Below are 15,770 nucleotides of genomic sequence, written 5' to 3' on the forward strand. Positions count from 1 at the left end.
TATATTACATTAACCCCTACAGTATTATAATACATTAACCCCTACAGTATTATAATACATTAACCCCTAACCCCTACAGTATTATATTACATTAACCCCTACATTATTATATTACATTAACCCCTACAGTACTATAATACATTAACCCCTACAGTATTATATTACATTAACCCTTAACCCCTACAGTATTATAATACATTAACCCCTACAGTATATATTACATTAACCCTAACCCCTACATTATTATATTACATTAACCCCTAACCCCTACAGTATTATATTACATTAACCCCTACAGTATTATAATACATTAACCCCTACAGTATTATAATACATTAACCCCTACAGTATTATAATACATTAACCCCTAACCCCTACAGTATTATAATACATTAACCCCTACAGTATTATATTACATTAACCCCTACAGTATTATATTACATTAACCCCTACTGTATTATAATACATTAACCCCTACAGTATTATAATACATTAACCCCTACAGTATTATAATACATTAACTCCTACAGTATTATATTACATTAACCCCCTACAGTATTATAATACATTAACCCTTAAGCCCTACAGTATTATAATACATTAACCCCTACAGTATTATATTACATTAACCCCTACAGTATTATATTACATTAACCCCTACAGTATTATAATACATTAACCCCTACAGTATTATATTACATTAACCCCTACAGTATTATATTACATTAACCCCTAACCCCTACAGTATTATATTACATTAACCCCTAACCCCTACAGTATTATATTACATTAACCCCTACAGTATTATATTACATTAACCCCTACAGTATTATATTACATTAACCCCTACAGTATTATAATACATTAACCCCTAACCCCTACAGTATTATAATACATTAACCCCTACAGTATTATATTACATTAACCCCTACAGTATTATATTACATTAACCCCTACAGTATTATAATACATTAACCCCTAACCCCTACAGTATTATAATACATTAACCCCTACAGTATTATATTACATTAACCCCTACAGTATTATATTACATTAACCCCTACAGTATTATAATACATTAACCCCTACAGTATTATATTACATTAACCCCTACAGTATTATAATACATTAACCCCTACAGTATTATATACATTAACCCCTAACCCCTACAGTATTATATTACATTAACCCCTACAGTATTATATTACATTAACCCCTACAGTATTATATTACATTAACCCCTAACCCCTACAGTATTATATTATATTAACCCCTACAGTATTATATTACATTAACCCCTACAGTATTATAATACATGAACCCCTACAGTATTATAATACATTAACCCCTACAGTATTATATTACATTAACCCCTACAGTATTATATTACATTAACCCCTACAGTATTATAATACATTAACCCCTACAGTATTATAATACATTAACCCCTACAGTATTATATTACATTAACCCCTAACCCCTACAGTATTATAATACATTAACCCCTACAGTATTATAATACATTAACCCCTACAGTATTATAATACATTAACCCCTACAGTATTATATTACATTAACCCCTAACCCCTACAGTATTATATTACATTAACCCCTACAGTATTATATTACATTAACCCCTACAGTATTATAATACATTAACCCCTACAGTATTATAATACATTAACCCCTAACCCCTACAGTATTATATTACATTAACCCCTACATTATTATATTACATTAACCCCTACAGTACTATAATACATTAACCCCTACAGTATTATAATACATTAACCCCTAACCCCTACAGTATTATATTACATTAACCCCTACATTATTATATTACATTAACCCCTACAGTACTATAATACATTAACCCCTACAGTATTATATTACATTAACCCTTAACCCCTACAGTATTATAATACATTAACCCCTACAGTATTATATTACATTAACCCCTAACCCCTACATTATTATAATACATTAACCCCTAACCCCTACAGTATTATATAACATTAACCCCTACAGTATTATAATACATTAACCCCTACAGTATTATAATACATTAACCCCTACAGTATTATAATACATTAACCCCTAACCCCTACAGTATTATAATACATTAACCCCTACAGTATTATAATACATTAACCCCTACAGTATTATAATACATTAACCCCTACAGTATTATATTACATTAACCCCTACAGTATTATAATACATTAACCCCTACAGTATTATAATACATTAACCCCTAACCCCTACACTATTATATTACATTAACCCCTAACCCCTACAGTATTATATTACATTAACCCCTACAGTATTATAATACATTAACCCCTACAGTATTATATTACATTAACCCCTACAGTATTATAATACATTAACCCCTAACCCCTACAGTATTATAAAACATTAACCCCTACAGTATTATAATACATTAACCCCTACAGTATTATAATACATTAACCCCTACAGTATTATATTACATTAACCCCTACAGTATTATAATACATTAACCCCTCAACCCTACATTATTATAATACATTAACCCCTACAGTATTATAATACATTAACCCCTACAGTATTATATTACATTAACCCCTACAGTATTATAATACATTAACCCCTACAGTATTATAATACATTAACCCCTAACCCCTACACTATTATATTACATTAACCCCTAACCCCTACAGTATTATAATACATTAACCCCTACAGTATTATAATACATTAACCCCTATAGTATTATAATACATTAACCCCTACAGTATTATAAAACATTAACCCCTACAGTATTATAATACATTAACCCCTACAGTATTATAATACATTAACCCCTACAGTATTATAATACATTAACCCCTAACCCCTACAGTATTATATTACATTAACCCCTAACCCCTACAGTATTATAATACATTAACCCCTACAGTATTATAATACATTAACCCCTACAGTATTATAATACATTAACCCCTAACCCCTACAGTATTATAATACATTAACCCCTACAGTATTATATTACATTAACCCCTACAGTATTATAATACATTAACCCCTACAGTATTATAATACATTAACCCCTAACCCCTACAGTATTATATTACATTAACCCCTATAGTATTATATTACATTAACCCCTACAGTATTATATTACATTAACCCCTACAGTATTATAATACATTAACCCCTACAGTATTATAATACATTAACCCCTACAGTATTATATTACATTAACCCTCACCCCTACAGTATTATAATACATTAACCCCTAACCCCTACAGTATTACATTACATTAGATTTGGGGCTGAATTCTATCAGATCAGTGATATCCGACCCCCGAATAGAGGTTGTTTTTGCGGTGTCTGAGGTGGAACTGCGTTAGAGCTGTCAAATCCACAAGCGGCTCCCGGCATTACACCTAAAGTGGACATTGCTGTTGGCGCCGCGGAGTCGCATTGAGAAAACCCATGCAGCCTTGTTTTCAAGTTCAAAGGCTACCTGGGGCGGCAGCATAGCCTAGTGGTTAGAGCGTTGGACTAGTAACCGAAGGTAGCTAACGCACTGTTCCTAGGCCATCATGACATGCCTAGTTTTAAAATATAAGTATAAAAATGCATTTAAAAAAATACTGGAATGTGTGATGTAATCTACACCTTGATTAGCCTGCTAGAAATCCTCGTTATTTTTTGTTTTAATGAGTTTTAAATTTGAGCGTTATTATTTCTATAATGCAATAAACTCTTTCTCGTTCGGAACTTCTAACTCTCGTCGGATGGGTGTGGCTTCCTGACAATGATCACAAGTGTGGCAGCTCACCGATTTGACAGCTCCTGTACAGTTCCAACACCGTCGAAAAACATCAACTTCCCGGGTGTCGGCTATCACCGCGTTTACAGCTTTGATCTGATGGAATCTAGGCCTAACAAGCCTGGAGTGACCAGAACAACTTTAAATTGACATGCATTTCTTATCGGGGTATATTGGGGCCTTAGCCAATAGCGTGCCAGATGGAGGATAGTCGGGCTGGATTCAACCCGTATCGTGGATCAGTTACACCGCCATAGACATTTAAAGGCGATATGGATTGAATCCAGCCCTTAATCTACATGTATTTTTTAACGGCAAAATTATTATTATTAAACCTTTATTTAACTAGGCAAGTCAGTTAAGAACTAATTCTTATTTTCAATGACGGCCTAGGAACAGTGGGTTAACTGCCTGTTCAGGGGCAGAACAACAGATTTGTACCTTGTCAGCTTGGGGGTTTGAACTTGCAACCTTCCGGTTACTAGTCCAACGCTCTAACCACTAGGCTACCCTGCCGCCTCTATTCAACATTCAACTTCCAGCTGCGTACCCCCTCTACTACCAGGTACCCCTGTAGTGGTGTGGTACCCCTGTAGTGGTGTGGTACCCCTGTAGTGGTGTGGTACCCCTGTAGTGGTGAGGTACCCCTGTAGTGGTGTGGTACCCCTGTAGTGGTGTGGTATCTCTGTAGTGGTGTGGTACCCCTGTAGTGGTGTGGTACCCCTGTAGTGGTGTGGTACCCCTGTAGTGGTGTGGTACCCCTGTAATGGTGAGGTACCCCTGCAGTGGTGTGGTACTCCTGTAGTAGTGTGGTACTCCTGTAGTAGTGTGGTACCCCTGTAGTGGTACGGTACCCCTGTAGTGGTGCGGTACCCCTGTAGTGTTGAGGTACCCCTGTAGTGGTGCGGTACCCCTGTAGTGGTGCGGTACCCCTGTAGTGGTGCGGTACCCCTGTAGTGGTGCGGTACCCCTGTAGTGGTGCGGTACCCCTGTAGTGGTGCGGTACCCCTGTAGTGGTGCGGTACCCCTGTAGTAGTGCGGTACCCCTGTAGTAGTGCGGTACCCCTGTAGTAGTGCGGTACCCCTGTAGTGGTGCGGTACCCCTGTAGTGTGCGGTACCCCTGTAGTGGTGTGGTACCCCTGTAGTAGTGTGGTACCCCTGTAGTGGTGTGGTACCCCTGTAGCAAATGAGTAAATTACGGTTAAGTGCCTTGCTCACCATTTTGCTCAAGAGTACATCAGCAGATTTTTCACCTTGTTGGCTCAGGTATTTAAACCAGCAACCTTCAGGTTACTGGCCCAGTGCTCTAACCGCTAGGCTACCTGGGATGAATTGTGAAAATAAGTGTCACATAAAACATAGAAAGTACCGGTATGTTTCATGCAAAAGAACAAGGCCACTCATTCATATAAATAGATAAATGATCTTCCTGGTAAAATATTTAGTCGGGAGGGGGGGGTGGTACAGTGGACTGTCCTGCTCTTGGGGTGGTTGGACTGTCCTGCTCTTGGGGTGGTACAGTGGACTGTCCTGCTCTTGGGGTGGTACAGTGGACTGTCCTGCTCTTGGGGTGGTACAGTGGACTGTCCTGCTCTTGGGGTGGTACAGTGGACCGTCCTGCTCTTGGGGTGATACAGGGGACTGTCCTGCTCTTGGGGTGGTACAGTGGACTGTCCTGCTCTTGGGGTGGTACAGTGGACTGTCCTGCTCTTGGGGTGGTACAGTGGACTGTCCTGCTCTTTGCATTGCTATTATCGAGTCATTAGTTTAGGCAGTAGTTCCAGTATTCCTTACATATGAAGGCCAGAACTGTAGTTACATTAAATATAATTTCAATAGAAAGGTGACCGTTCAGTCCTAATGAAACCAGGTACAGGGCCTTGCAAAAGTATTATCTCCTTGGTCTTTTTCCTATTTTGTTGTATTACGACCTTTAATTTAAATATATTTTTATTTTATGTAATGGACATAGACTAAATAGTTCAAATTGGTGAAGTGAAAAAATAATAATACCTTGTTTCAAAAATAAATAAATAATTAAAAACAGAAAAGTGGTGCATGTATATGTATTCAGTCCCTTCGCTATGAAGCCCCTCAATAAGATCTGGTGCAACCAATTACCTTCAGAAGACACACAATTAGTTAAATTAAGTCCACCTGTGTGCAATCTAAGTGTCACATGATCTGTCACATGATCTCAGTATATAAACACCTGTTCTGAAAGGCCCCAGAGTCTGCAACACCACTAAGCAATGGGCACCATGAAGACCAAGGAGCTCTGCAAACAGGTCAGGGACAGTTGTGGAGAAGTACAGATCAGGGTTGAGTTATAAACAATATCAGAGACTTGCAGCTGTAATTGCTGCAGAAGGTGGCTCTACAAAGTATTGACTTTTTTTGGGGGGGGGGGGGTGAATAGTTATGCACACTCTTGTATTCTTTGTTTCACAATAAAACATATTTTGCATCTTCAAGGTGGTAGGTGTGTTGTGTTAATCAAATGATACAAACCCCCCAAAAATCCATTTTAATTCCAGGTTGTGAGGCAACAAAATAGGAGAAATGCCAAGGGGGGTGAATACTTCCGCAAGCCACTGTAGAACAGAGTCATTAAAGGTGACTGTTCAGTCCTAATGAAACCAGGTATAATAAAGTCATTCATGGTATGCTGCCACTGGAGTGTTTTCATCACAAGTTTGTGTTGCTTTTAGCAAGACTCCTCCTCCATGTCCATATTCCACAGTCCACCCCCCCTCAAACCACACCACGACTAGAACTCAAGGTCCACTCCCCTCAAACCACACCACGACTCGAACTCAAGGTCCACCCCCCCTCAAACCACACCACGACTAGAACTCAAGGTCCACCCCCCTCAAACCACACCACGACTCGAACTCAAGGTCCACCCCCCTCAAACCACACCACGACTAGAACTCAAGGTCCACCCCCCACACCACGACTCAAACCACACCACGACTCGAACTCAAGGTCCACCCCCCCTCAAACCACACCACGACTAGAACTCAAGGTCCACTCCCCTCAAACCACACCACGACTAGAACTCAAGGTCCACCCCCACACCAAAGAACCACACCCCCTCACCACACCACGACTAGAACTCAAGGTCCACTCCCCTCAAACCACACCACGACTAGAACTCAAGGTCCACCCCCCTCAAACCACACCACGACTAGAACTCAAGGTCCACCCCCTCCCACACCACGACTCTCAAACCAAACCACCACGACTAGAACTCAAGGTCCACCCCCTCAAACCACACCACGACTAGAACTCAAGGTCCACCCCCCTCAAACCACACCACGACTAGAACTCAAGGTCCACCCCCCTCAAACCACACCACGACTCGAACTCAAGGTCCACTCCCCTCAAACCACACCACGACTAGAACTCAAGGTCCACCCCCCTCAAACCACACCTAGGCCTCATTTCCTCTAAACTTTCTCTCTAACATCCTTGCTGTATGGAGAAGACGAATGTGAACAAGAACAGGACAATGGCACCACTGTGAGCATGTTTAAAAGGTCTCCCTGGAATCTAAAGGGTCTCCCTCTCTCCTCCAGTCACAGTAGCTCCTCTGTACCACAACACAGGAACAACACAGCAGCTTCCATCTCCCTCCTCTATCTGTGGTTCAGCTTGGGAGAGTCTGCACCCTCCTCATCCTCATCGTCTTTCGCTCCGATCAGCCGCTGCCGCGCAAAATCCTCAAAGATGATGTCATCGTCACTGGAGAGAGTGAACTCAGTTAGTCAGGATCCAGAAGTACACTTTAAGTGCATTAATTATTGATGGCAGACAGAGGGAGACATTTTGATTCATGGCAGACGAAGAGACATTTTGATTTATAGCAGATGGGGAGACATTTTGGTTCATGACAGACGGGGAGACATTTTGGTTCATAGCAGACGGGGAGACATTTTGGTTCATGACAGACGGGGAGACATTTTGGTTCATAGCAGACGGGAGACATTTTGGTTCATAGCAGACGGGGAGACATTTTGGTTCATAGCAGACGGGGAGACATTTTGGTTCATAGCAGATTGGAGACATTTTGGTTCATAGCAGACGGGAGACATTTTGGTTTATAGCAGACGGGAGACATTTTGGTTCATGGCAGACGGGGAGACATTTTGGTTTATAGCAGACAGGGAGACATTTTGGTTCATGGCAGACGGGGAGACATTTTGGTTCATAGCAGACGGGAGACATTTTGGTTTATAGCAGACGGGGAGACATTTTGGTTCATGGCAGACGGGGAGACATTTTGGTTTATAGCAGATGGGGAGACATTTGTTTGGTAAATTGTATTAGACCAGAGATGGTTGGTAAAGTGTATTAGATCAGATGTTTAGCAAAGTGTATTAGATCAGATGTTTAGCAAAGTGTATTAAATCAGATGTTTAGTAACGTGTATTAGATCAGATGTTTAGTAAAGTGTATTAGATCAGTTGTTTAGTATAGTGTATTAGATCAGATGTTTAGCAAAGTGTATTAGATCAAAGATGGTGAGTGAAGTGCATTGATTAGAGACTATACTGTTTAAGCCGTTATAAAGCTCGCAGTCCTTTATAACCCCTTCATATTGCACGACATATTGGTGGTTCAAAAAAGGGGTGAAATCAAGATGACCACACAATTATTTTGATGACTTATTTACTGGAGGCCTTGCTCAGCAAACGTCTGAGTTTATTCTGTTGTTGTCGTTGTTACCGTTGTTGCCGTTATTTATTTCGGTATTCAATCCGGCTCGCTGAGTTGGACAATGCACCGTTTAATTTCCCACTGAACTCGAGATACAATACGCAGCGTTTAACCGTGAGCAGTAGGCTCCGCGAACGCAGGAACGTTGCCCTTCTAAAAACGCGCATTGCGGACAAACGTATTTTTGGGGGGGGGGGGGATTGAATCCTGGTCATAGTCATTTTACAGACTTTACTGGGTTTAGGAAACACGTCAGCGCATCACGTCTGAAATGGTATCGTCAGCACATCATGACACAGGTCCATCAACAACACTAGTGCTTCTAACAGCCTGAGAGCTACGGAAACCTGGCATGGTTACATCTCTTTCCTGCTGTCAGTCATATAAATGGCCATAAAACAGGGGGATTGAAACGATAAAGAGGTGTGCTGGGAGAGACAACATTACATGAAAGACATTGAATATTGAATGTATTATTCAAAATCGGACCTATTTGCTGGTTAATGTGCATGACCAGAGATGGGCTGTTAGGCTACATGACCAGAGATGGACTGTTAGGCTGTATGGTCAGAGATGGGCTGTTAGGCTGTATGACCAGAGATGGGCTGTTAGGCTGTATGGTCAGAGATGGCTGTTAGGCTGTATGGTCAGAGATGGACTGTTAGGCTGTATGGTCAGAGATGGGCTGTTAGGCTGTATGACCAGAGATGGGCTGTTAGGCTGTATGGTCAGAGATGGGCTGTTAGGCTGTATGGTCAGAGATGGCTGTTAGGCTGTATGACCAGAGATGGGCTGTTAGGCTGTATGGTCAGAGATGGCTGTTAGGCTGTATGACCAGAGATGGGCTGTTAGGCTGTATGGTCAGAGATGGCTGTTAGGCTGTATGACCAGAGATGGGCTGTTAGGCTGTATGACCAGAGATGGGCTGTTAGGCTGTATGGTCAGAGATGGCTGTTAGGCTGTATGACCAGAGATGGGCTGTTAGGCTGTATGGTCAGAGATGGCTGTTAGAGATGGACTGTATGACCAGAGATGGGCTGTTAGATGGCTGTTAGGTCAGAGATGGGCTGTTAGGCTGTATGGTCAGAGATGGGCTGTTAGGTCAGAGATGGGCTATGGTCAGAGATGGACTGTTACCAGAGATGGGCTGTTATGGTCAGAGATGGGAGATGGGCTGTTAGGCTGTATGACCAGAGATGGCTGTTAGGCTGTATGGTCAGAGATGGGCTGTTAGGCTGTATGGTCAGAGATGGGCTGTTAGGCTGTATGACCAGAGATGGCTGTTAGGCTGTATGACCAGAGATGGACTGTTAGGCTGTATGGTCAGAGATGGGCTGTTAGGCTACATGACCAGAGATGGCTGTTAGGCTACATGACCAGAGATGGCTGTTAGGCTGTATGGTCAGAGATGGGCTGTTAGGCTGTATGACCAGAGATGGGCTGTTAGGCTGTATGGTCAGAGATGGGCTGTCAGAGATGGGCTGTTAGGCTGTGGGCTGTTAGGCTGTATGATGACCAGAGATGGGCTGTTAGGCTGTATGGTCAGAGATGGGCTGTTAGGCTGTATGGTCAGAGATGGGCTGTTAGAGATATGACCAGAGATGGGCTGTTAACGTAAATGGACAGGAGGAGAGATGGGCTGTTAAGCCATGTTTTATTGAGATGGGCTGAGGACAGAGATGGCTGTTAGGCGTAACAGGCAGTAAGCAGCAGGCTGTATGTCAGAGATGGGCTGTTAGGCTGTATGACCAGAGATGGGCTGTTAGAGGCAGAGATGGGCTGTTAAGCAGAGATGGCAGGCAGCAGGATGGGCTGTTAGGCTGTATGCAGAATGGCAGGCTGTACAGATGGCAGTAAACAGGCTGTATGGTCAGAGATGGGCTGCAACAGGATGGGCAGTAAAGAGATGGGCAGCTGTATGGCTGTTAGTAATGCAGAAGGCAACAGGATGGGCAGTAAGCAGCAGGCAGTAATGTAGAGATGGGCAAGGCTAGAGGCAGTAAGCAGATGGGCAGGCAGCAGGCATGGCTGTTAGGCTGTAGCAGAAGGCAACAGGCAGTAAACAGAATGCAACAGGCAGTAAGCAGCAGGCAGTAAGCAGAAGGCAACAGGCAGTAAGCAGCAGGAGATGGGCTGTTAGTAAGCAGAAGGCAACAGGCAGTAGAGATGGGTTGTTAGCAGGCAGTAAGCAGAAGGCAACAGGCAGTAAGCAGCAGGCAGTAAGCAGCAGGCAGCAGGCAGTAAGCAGAAGGCAACAGGCAGTAAACAGAATGCAACAGGCAGTAAGCAGCAGGCAGTAAGCAGAAGGCAACAGGCAGTAAGCAGCAGGCATGGGCTGTTAGTAAGCAGAAGGCAACAGGCAGTAAGCAGCAGGCAGTAAGCAGAAGGCAACAGGCAGTAAGCAGCAGGCAGTAAGTTAGAAGGCAACAGGAGGAAGTGAGCAGACGAGGACAAGTAACAGCAGTAAGCAGCAAGTAGAGGCAGTAAGCAGCAGGCAGTAAGCAGCAACAGGCAGTAAACAGCAGGCAGTAAACAGCAGGCAGTAAGCAGAGGCAGGCAGTAGTAGAGGCAGTAGCAAGCAGCAGGCAGTAAGCAGCAGGCAGTAACAGGCAGTAAGCAGGCAGGCAGTAAGTAGCAAGTAGAGGGTAGCAAGCAGCAGGCAGGCAGTAAGCGGCAGGCAGTAAGTAACAGCAAGTAGAGGCAGTAAGCAGCAGGCAGTAAGCAGTAAACAGCAGGCAGTAAGCAGCAGGCAGTAAGCAGCAGGCAGTAAGCAGCAGGCAGTAAACAGCAGGCAGTAAGTAGCAAGTAGAGGGAGCAAGCAGCAGGCAGTAAGCAGCAGGCAGTAAGCAGTAAGCAGCAGGCAGTAAGTAGCAAGTAGAGGGAGCAAGCAGCAGGCAGTAAGCGGCAGGCAGTAAGCAGCAGGCAGTAAGCAGTAAGCAGCAGGCAGTAAGCAGTAAGCAGCAGGCAGTAAGCGGCAGGCAGTAAGCGGCAGGCAGTAAGCAGCAGGCAGTAAGCAGTAAGCAGCAGGCAGTAAGCAGTAAGCAGCAGGCAGTAAGCAGCAGGCAGTAAGCAGTAAGCAGCAGGCAGTAAGCAGCAGGCAGTAAGCAGCAGGCAGTAAGCAGTAAGCAGCAAGGCCCAGTATGTTAGAGTGACAGACAGACAGACAGGGTGCCTGTGTTATACTGTGTTAAACTATCAGACAAACCAGGAGTAGAGCTTCTTACTTTGTGTCAAATTCTATCAAGTTTGTGTCTATTGGCGCCTCGTCTGCAGCTGAAATACAATTAATGGACCATTATAATTCATCATTTTAGACCAAGAAAGGTTTTGTTGATTGAGTGAAAAAACAGAAAGACATTGAAAACTTGTGAACTGAAAATACTGCATAAAAGTAGGAACATACCATCTCTGTAGATTGCATCTTCGATTGGTTTGGGATGCATTAGCGTAAATGGGAGCTCAACATGGACATCGCTGGAAAAGAAAATGAAACTACATGTAGATGATTGATGTATGATGAACAAACAAGTTTATGAATTAGCATTTCAATGTATGTTACATCTTGCATTATTATACTAATATTACAGTCTGCTCTGTATAACACATAGAGTATATATGTACATCTCTTCAGAAAAACAAATAGCACTACAACTCTAGCCACCAGTATTGGCATGCAACGTCATTACAGAAACATCTATGTTTACCTCGTTGCGAGATCTCCTAAGAGTCTGAAATCAATGAAACATTGTCAGTTTTTTTTTTGTACCTCAGCAAAACAGTAACATAGAATTAGGAATTAGAATAATAATTCATTACATTAACCATCTTATGATATTATGTGCAAACCCTAACCCTAACACCAAGATGTATGTTTAAACCCTAACACCAAGATGTATGTTTAAACCCTAACACCAAGATGTATGTTTAAACCCTAACACCAAGATGTATGTTTAAACCCTAACACCAAGATGTATGTTTAAACCCTAACCCTAACACCAAGATGTATGTTTAAACCCTAACACCAAGATGTATGTTTAAACCCTAACACCAAGATGTATGTTTAAACCCTAACCCTAACACCAAGATGTATGTTTAAACCCTAACCCTAACACCAAGATGTATGTTTAAACCCTAACACCAAGATGTATGTTTAAACCCTAACCCTAACACCAAGATGTATGTTTAAACTCTGACACCAAGATGTATGTTTAAACCCTAAATCTAGCACCAAGATGTATGTGTAAAGTGCATACCCGCCTCGAGACACAACAAGCTTCACTTTGACTTTGTAGGATACGATGATACCCAGGATCTCCTTGTTGGCTCCCTCTCTTAACCTGTTGATTGGACAAAAAAAATCTATAAAAAAATCACTGACGGACATCTTCTGATTATCACCAAGCCCTTCATTCACCAGCTGGGATTGTGGAAGCTGGTGGGGTTGTGGAAGCTGGTGGGGTTGTGGAAGCTGGTGGGGTTGTGGAAGCTGCTGGGATTGTGGAAGCTGGTGGGGTTGTTGTGGAAGCTGGTGGGGTTGGGATTGTGGAAGCTGGTGGGGTTGTGGAAGCTGCTGGGATTGTGGAAGCTGGTGGGGTTGGGGTGGGATTGTGGAAGCTGGTGGGATTGTGGAAACTGGTGGGATTGTTGCTGGGATTGTGGTGGGGTTGTGGAACTGGTGGGATTGTTGGTGGGATTGTGGAAACTGGTGGGATTGTTGGTGGGATTGTAGAAACTGGTGGGATTGTTGGTGGGATTGTGGAAGTGGGATTGTTGGTGGGATTGTAGAAACTGGTGGGATTGTTGGTGGGATTGTGGAAACTGGTGGGATTGTTGGTGGGATTGTAGAAATTGGTGGGATTGTTGGTGGGATTGTGGAAACTGGTGGGATTGTCGGTGGGATTGTGGAAACTGGTGGGATTGTTGGTGGGATTATGGAAGCTGGTGGGATTGTTGGAAACTGGTGGGATTGTTGGTGGGATTGTGGAAGCTGGTGGGATTGTTGGTGGGATTGTAAAATTGGTGGGAATGTTGGTGGGATTGGTGGGATTGTGGAAACTGGTGGGATTGTTGGTGGGATTGTGGAAACTGGTGGGATTGTGGAAACTGGTGGGATTGTTGGTGGGATTGTGGAAACTGGTGGGATTGTTGGTGGGATTGTGGAAGCTGGTGTGGATGTTGTATACAGATATGAACTGTGTAATAGGAGAAAATATCGGACGACGATGTCAAGACAATAATAGGGTCAATACACAATATGTCTGAAGACAGCGAGACTAACTTCAGCTTTTATCCTTCCACAGTGGGGGAAACCTTAACATGACATAGCAGAGCATAGCATAGAATAGTATAGCATAGCATAGCATAGCATAGAATAGACAGTGTCAGACAGTGTCACCAACAAAGAACCCCCACACCATCACACCTCCTCCACCATGCCTCACGGTGGGAACCACACATGCGGAGATCATCCGTTCACCTGCTCTGCGTCTCACAAAGACAAATCTCAAATTTGGACTCATCAGACCAAAGGACAGATTTCCACAAGTCTAATGTCCATTGCTCGTGTTTCTTGGCCAAAGCAAGTCTCTTCTTCTTATTGGTGTCCTTAGTAGTGGTTTCTTTGCAGCAATTCGACCATGAAGGCCTGATTCACACAGTCTCCTCTGAACAGTTGATGTTGAGATGTCTCTGTTACTTGAACTCTGAAGCATTTATTTGAGCTGCAATCTGAGGTGCCGTTAACTCTAATGAACTTATCCTCTGCAGCAGAGAGTACCTCTGGGTCTTCCTTTCCTGTGGCGGTCCTCATGAGAGACAGGTACCTTGGGTCCTTTCCTTCCTCATGAGAGTCTGTGGCGGTCCTCATGAGAGACAGGTCAGGTCCTCACCTCTGGGTCTTCCTTTCCTGTGGCGGTCCTCATGAGAGCCAGTTTCATCATAGCGCTTGATGGTTTTTGCGACTGCACTTGAAGAAACTTTCAAAGTACTTGAACTTTTCCAGATTGACTGACCTTCATGTCTTAAAGTAATGATGGACTGTCGTTTCTCTTTGCTTATTTGAGCTGTTCTTGCCATAATATGAGGTTGGTCTTTGACCAAATAGGGCTATCTTCTGTATACCACCCTTACCTTGTCACAACACAACTGATTGGCTCAAACGCATTACGAAGGAACGTTAACACATAAACTTTTAACAAGGCACACCTGTTAATTGAAATGCATTCCAGGTGACTACCTCATGAAGCTGGTTGACAGAATGCCAAGGGTGTGCAGAGCCGTCATCAAGGCAAAGGATGGCTACTTTGAAGAATCTCAAATTGATGGTTTTACTAAATTATGTTTTGGTTACTACATTATTCCATATGTCTTATTTCATAGTATTGATATCTTCACTATTATTCTACAATGTACAAAATAGTAAAAATAAATAAAAATCCTCAAATGAGTCGGTCTGTCCAAACTTTGACTGGCACTGTATTATAGTATAGCAGCGTAGTATAGTACAGCATAGTATATAATAGTATAGCATAGTATATAATAGTATAGCATAGTATATAATAGTATAGCATAGTATATAATAGTATAGCATAGTTTATAATAGTATAGCATAGTATATAATATATATATAATAGTACAGCATAGTATATAATAGTATAGCATAGTATATAATAGTATAGCATAGTATATAATAGTATAGCATAGTATATAATAGTATAGCCGCGTAGTATGGTACAGCATAGTATATAGTAGTACAGCATAGTATACCAGCGTAGTATAGTACAGCATAGTATATAATAGTACAGCATAGTATATAATAGTATAGCATAGTATATAATAGTACAGCATAGTATATAATAGTATACAGCATAGTATATAATAGTATAGCATAGTATATAATAGTACAGCATAGTATATAACAGTATAGCATAGTATACTAATAGTATAGTACATAGTATATAATAGTACAGCATAGTATATAATAGTATAGCATAGTATATATATAGTATAGCATAGTATATAGTATAGTATAGCATAGTATATAATAGTATAGCATAGTATATAATAGTATATCATAGTATATAATAGTACAGTATAGTATATAATAGTATAGCATAGTATATAATAGTATATAGTACATAGTATAGTACACACTAGTATAGTATAGTATAGCAGTGTAGTATAGTACAGCATAGTATATAATAGTATAGCATAGTATATATAGTACAG

At 41.9% G+C, this 15,770-nt stretch overlaps 1 protein-coding gene across 1 annotated transcript in view; it reads right to left on the bottom strand.

The window, feature by feature from the left end:
* Positions 1-7,094: 7,094 nt before the first annotated feature.
* LOC135545121 (beta-arrestin-1-like) overlaps positions 7,095-15,770 on the bottom strand; it is a gene marked incomplete at its 5' end in the record, with an annotated part of 35,634 nt that continues 26,958 nt past the window's right edge. Inside the window, 6 exons of the mRNA XM_064972753.1 lie at positions 7,095-7,568; positions 11,768-11,816; positions 11,947-12,017; positions 12,248-12,271; positions 12,797-12,880; positions 12,958-13,245. Of these exons, the coding sequence (XP_064828825.1) occupies positions 7,463-7,568; positions 11,768-11,816; positions 11,947-12,017; positions 12,248-12,271; positions 12,797-12,880; positions 12,958-13,245 (622 nt within the window). The remainder of the gene's footprint in view (positions 7,569-11,767; positions 11,817-11,946; positions 12,018-12,247; positions 12,272-12,796; positions 12,881-12,957; positions 13,246-15,770) is intronic.

Source organism: Oncorhynchus masou, chromosome 9 (genome assembly GCF_036934945.1).
Source record: "Oncorhynchus masou masou isolate Uvic2021 chromosome 9, UVic_Omas_1.1, whole genome shotgun sequence".
Taxonomy (NCBI): Eukaryota; Metazoa; Chordata; class Actinopteri; order Salmoniformes; family Salmonidae; genus Oncorhynchus; species Oncorhynchus masou.